Raw genomic sequence first — 6,183 nt, forward strand, 5'->3', positions numbered from 1 at the left:
GACCAAGAACAGACCGAGAGCATCACGTTTAAGACTCCCGCAGCCGGTCAACCGAGATTCCTAGAACGCATCCGATCGCCTAAACCGTCCAACCACAGATGCCCGCTCCTCATGAATCATGGCCTAAGGCTTTGCAACCCGTACCGTGATGCACGAGTTGTGATTAGTCTGGACTAGACTAATAAATATCATTGGGAGACACGGAGTTTTAAGAAAACATCGCTTGATTAATAATGTTAAATCGAGTAATACATAATATATACAAAAACTATATCTTACAAAGGCAAGAAAATCTACACCGGTTGGCCTAACGTCCTTTGCTACCCCTAAGGTCTCCCACTAAGGTTACCTGAAAATGAGAGTTTGGGATGAGCGCTAAGCTCTCAGTGAATTCGGGCTCCCCTAAACATGTAATCAATCCCATCCCCAAAACCCAAAATAACAATCAACACGCAGCAAGCAATGCAAGCAACAACCAAAGTATACTTTAATGAGTATACGCAAAACAATATAACTAAATATGCATGCAATCATCTACTCAGTCATTCCACCTAGGGCCCTGCGTATTGACCTTCCCTTCCCATCATTCGTGAACACCTATACGAGTAGCCACAAAGGCTAAACAAGTATAGAACATCACTTGTTCCATGTTGTGGTGGTAACTCAGGCTACATCATCATGCAGCACACAACCATAGGTTGCGGTCCCATCATCTCCGAGTCTTCGTATCGTTCGTATGTAAGGATTAACCACTATGCACACACTACCAGCGTACGACCTTTGGGAAACATCAAGTACGCTACTATACTATCATTCACAATCTACTATTCATGCAACAATAGTATCCACAAGGCAAGCAATCAATGATATAGCAACTGGACAGCATAACGACAATGCAACCTAATGTCCAGCATCACGGCTATACCATCGCGATGCTATATCAACAAACAATCACACAACAATGCAAGCATAACAACAATACAACACTACAATAATTAGACCAAGTATAATTACCTAACCTCAATATAACTTATAACAAATAAATAAGTAAATCCACAAACAACCAATTGCATAATTAAATCCCTATTTAATTCTAGTTTGCATTAAACAATTAAACAAACAAGCTGGTTAACATACGTTCTTTGAACAACATACAACCACATGCAACACGCATAATCTGAACTCACCTTGGCCTAATGTCGAGAATACGACATTCTACCCTTGAAACCTACGCTAGCCCCGATCCAACCAAGCTTTCGCCGACGCGATAAATCTAAGCTTGGACCAAACTAAAACCCTTATAAAAATATTCTAAAAATAAAATAAAACTAAGGGTGGAACTAACTAACGGAGCTACCCGACTACCTGACTCAAACTCCTATGGCCTAGCGCTTACCGGGACGGTTGTAGTTGGTTTTTGGTGTGAGGAAACAAATGAAAGGGGGGGGGCTATTTATAGTGGTACTAGGGTTGATACGACCTGGACAACCGGACCGGACACGCACATGGACACGGACGCAGACATAGACACGTACGCGGACACATTTGAGGCCAGTTCAGGACGAGGCACCAGGAAGACTGTTCAATTGCCGCGGATCGTTCCAGGAGCCACGACAAGGAGCAAGAGCGCAAGTCGGAACCTCCGTACCAAGTGAAACCTTTTCACCAAATGGTTCCTCCAAGTTCACGTTCCAGCCGGCCAAGAACAACGACCGGATGATCCGTCCCACCTGTCCGAGGTTGTCCAGACAGTCTTCACTATTACCTAAGGGTGAAGACACTAAGACGTTATGAGGTATAGTACTCTTTTTCCTTACTCGGGTTTGTCCCAATGGGTTTACCGAGAAGGTTTTAACGAGGCTATGCGCTCTAACGCATTGCCGCCAAGTGACGTGGCAATTCGATCCTTCTTTAAATTTGCGGACCGTTAGATATTTTATCTTTCTTGTCTTTTTTCTTTTAGCTTTAAGGTCATGTGTAAGGCTCGACGCTTAGCCACGTCTCTTTAGGGTTAAGTGTTCCCTTTGTAGTCTAGCCTATTTAAAGGCCATAAACCCTCTTGTAAAAGCAGCTTACCTTGAATGAAGTAAAAGTTGTTCTTTATCTCTTTGTTTTCTCTCATGACAACGAAAACCCTTAAACAATCTTGAACCGGGTTCAGATCATTTAAGTTAGCCGTATTGCGAGTCCTACCATCCCTCGTGTGCTACTAATTTGTTCCACCGTCCATCCCTTGAGAGCTGTTCGGGTCGAGTTACTTACTGAGCTGTTCTTCTGCCGTTCCTCGCATCTGGAGCTTGTCGAGTCAAGTTACTCATCGATCAAGTTCCTCATCCAATGTTCCGTAACCAGATTCCCACGTTTGTCCGCACGAATTGTCTGTCTGTCCGTTCGCAGCGTCCGTCCATCGCCGTGACCGTCCATCCGTCCGAGCGTCCGTCCGTCCATACGTTTCTGAAAACAACCGCGACTCGGGATCCCATCATTTTGGTATCAGAGCTAAAAGGTTCTAACCAGAAGGTTCCCCACAAGGTTGTAACTATCCTTGCTATCCCTTTGTTATTTACAATTCAGCTTTAATGTCAAAAAAAAAAAAAAATTTGGATCTTGTTCATCGTCGTTCTTTGTTTTGTTGTTTGTGTGTTCTTCGTTAGAATCGCCTTGCTAGGTTGTGTAGATCGTTAAAGTTCCTTGTTTTTGTCTTGCGTTGTGTTTGTTTATGGTCCTAAAGACACGTGTGAGTCCTAGGATAGATGCGTTGTTGGAAAGACTATTTTGTCTGTTTGTAGGACTGCTTTTGCTTTTTGTTTCAATCACTGGGATTTTTGTTTCAATCATCACATATTCATTTTGTGTATTGGAATATTCGCTACACTAAAGCACAAACCGCGTTGTACTGTGGACAGGTGTGCACGAGTAGCTCGTTCCATAAAATACACGTGTCAAGGCGTAGAAGCAACCGTGGACCAAGAACCAGCCGTACTGCAACTACTGACCATCGCACCAGACCGTGCCCTCTCACCGCCCGTATGCCGACCACCGTCCGTACGATCGCCTTTTCTGACGACCAACAACCGCTGGTACCATTTTTCTGGACATCCTAACCGGAGACCACCGTTTGTCCAGCCAGCCATCGCCGTCCGTATGATCATCGATTGTACGGACACGGAATGAAGAATGGCCGAGCCACCACCGCCTGATGAACCATTACCAGCGTCCAAGATTGGAGCTGTCTTGATGGACATCCAAGCCCAGATCACCCAACTAGGTGAATGCCTACAACGGATGGAGCCTGGTAAGCCGCCGCCCACCTCTCCCATATGCCACGTCTGTAACTGGCCGATAAACCACGGACATGATATGGGAGACATGACCGAGTAAGAGCATGACTACCTCGAAGCCAGAGGAGGCATGAACCAGAACCAAGATCGGCGAGCCAGATCTGACAACAATCTGCTCGAACCAGCGCACAAGCTCACGGTTCCTACCTTTGCCGGTAAAGTTGATCCGGAAGCTTATCTCGACTGGGAAGGATGCATGGATCACGTTTTCTCTTGCTACCAGTACACGGACCAAAGGCAAGTCACCTATGCTGCAGTCCAACTCATGGATCACGCCCTTACCTGGTGGGAACGAGATGTGGCCGACCGAAGGCGAAACCATGAGCGACCTATCCCTACTTGGGACACCATGAAAGCTATCATGCGGCGTCAATATGTCCCTCCTCATTACAGCCGAGAATTGCAACACCGGTTCAGGAGACTTGGTCAAGGGAACAACAGCGTGGAGGAATATTACAAAGAGTTCGAGCATTTGCGGAACCGACTCCAAATTGACAAAACCGAGGAAGCTCTTATGGCTCAGTTCCTAGACGGGTTGCAAGACAGGATTGTGCGGAAGGTCGAAAGACTTTCATATGATGGTTTCGATGAACTGTTACACTTGGCCATCCAGGTGGAACAGCAAATCAAGAGGAAATCCGCCATCCTTAGTCGCACGAGAAACAGGGACTCTCAAGTTGGTCACCGAACGCTGCACCCTCTAATGCGGTTAAAGATAAGGGCATGACGACCAGGTTTGACACTTGTTTCAGACCCAAGGAACCGGCCAAAGATATACGCACTGACCCACATCCGCCGCCGAACGAAGCAAGGAGCCGGGACATCGTTTGTTTCAAGTGTCAAGGAAGAGGTCACTATGCGTGGGACTGTCCAAACCCGAGAGCCATGATCACTACGCCAGCCGGAGACATTGAATCCCAAGACGAGGAAGAAGGAGAGCCGGACGATCATGCGGAACCGGTTGAGTTAGAAGAAGCCATTGCCGAACCCGATGTCGGAGAGCTGCTCATGATTAGGTGGATGCTTAGTACCAGTCTTGCCTTAGACGATTTAAACCAAAGGAACAACATTTTCCACACGCGATGCACTGTAAGTGGAAAAGTTTGTGGCTTGATCATTGATGGTGGTTCATGCACTAATGTTGCAAGCTCTTATATGGTCAAGAAATTATCCCTTCCAACCACAAACCACCCTAAACCTTATAAGCTTAAGTGGTTAAATGACAAGGTCGTGATCCAAGTATCGCAACAGGTCACGGTCCCTTTTAGTGTTGGCCGATATGAAGACCAAGTCTTATGTGATGTCGTCCCTATGCAAGCGAGCCACCTCCTTTTGGGGCGTCCATGGCAGTTTGACAAACGGACATCACATTGTGGCCATACCGACCAGTATACGCTTGTTCATGATAGTAAACGCGTTTGTTTAAAATCGTTATCACCAACTCAAGTGAGTGAAATGCAATCTAAACTGGTTAAGGATCCGAACTCTAAAATGAATTTTTTGATAATTGCCAATGATGTTAGGAGATCACTTAGTGACTCCACTTGTCAAGTGTTATTGATGGTGTTCAAAGATGTTTTGACCGTAGGAGACAATGGGGATCACATACCGGATGCGATCAAGGCCCTTCTCAAGACGTTCCAGGATGTATTTCCTGAAGAACTACCATACGGCCTTCCACTAGTACGTGGTATCAAACACCAAACTTACCTCATACCCGGAGCTCAATTACCGAATAGACCAGCGTACCGAGTCAATCCCACCGAGGCCAAGGAGTTAGAACGACAAGTGGGTGACCTGATGAGACAAGGATACGTCCGGCAAAGTCTCAGCCCATGCGCAGTACCAGTCTTGCTAGTCCCAAAGAAATATGGTACATGGAGGATGTGTGTAGACTGCCGAGCTGTGAACAACATCACCGTCAAGTACCAGCACCCGATCCCACGCCTCGACGACATGCTTGATGAGTTGAGCGGTTCTACCATCTTCTCCAAGATAGACCTTAAAAGTGGCTATCATCAAGTGAGGATGAAAGAGGGAGATGAGTGGAAGATCGCCTTCAAAACCAAGCAAGGTTTGTATGAATGGTTGGTAATGCCATTCGGACTTTCCAATGCACCTTCTACCTTTATGCGACTTATGAATCATGTTCTACGTGCTTACATTAATAAGTTTGTGGTAGTTTATTTTGATGATATCCTTGTGTATAGTCAAAACTTAGAAGACCACCTAATTCACCTTGAACATGTCTTGAAAACGCTTAGGGAAGAGAAACTTTATGCTAACCTTAAGAAGTGTGTATTTGGAGCTGTTGAACTTGTCTTTTTAGGGTTTGTGGTGAGTTCACAAGGACTTAAGGTGGATCATTAGAAGATCAAGGCCATAGAAGAATAGCCAACCCCTACCAATGTCAGCCAAGTTTGGAGTTTCCATGGGCTTGCAAGTTTTTACCGGCGGTTCGTGAAGGATTTCAGCTCCATAGCCGCACCGCTCATAGCCGTGACCAAGAAGAACAAGGAGTTTTAGTGGGGACTGGCGCAAGAGGCATCCTTCCAAGAGCTAAAGAACCGGCTGACCCAAGCACCGCTTTTGGTCCTACCCGATTTCAACAAAACGTTCGAAGTGGAGTGTGATGCATCCGGCATAGACATCGGAGCCGTCCTGACTCAAGGTGGCTGACCAGTGGCGTATTTCAGTGAAAAACTACATGGATTAAGCCTCAATTACTCCACCTACGACAAGGAGTTGTATTCGTTGGTCCGAGCTATGGAGACATGGCAGCACTACCTGTTGGCCCGAGAGTTCGTGATTCACCCCGACCATGAGACGCTGAAGCATCTTC

General features: G+C 46.1%; 1 protein-coding gene across 1 annotated transcript; it reads left to right on the forward strand.

The window, feature by feature from the left end:
* On the forward strand, positions 4,065 to 5,974 carry LOC104733947. The gene is made up of 2 exons (XM_010453471.2): positions 4,065 to 5,678; positions 5,756 to 5,974. The coding sequence occupies exons 1-2, from the start codon at positions 4,065 to 4,067 to the stop codon at positions 5,972 to 5,974; spliced, it is 1,833 nt and encodes a 610-aa protein (XP_010451773.2).

Source organism: Camelina sativa, chromosome 12, assembly GCF_000633955.1.
Source record: "Camelina sativa cultivar DH55 chromosome 12, Cs, whole genome shotgun sequence".
In the NCBI taxonomy this organism is placed as follows: Eukaryota; Viridiplantae; Streptophyta; class Magnoliopsida; order Brassicales; family Brassicaceae; genus Camelina; species Camelina sativa.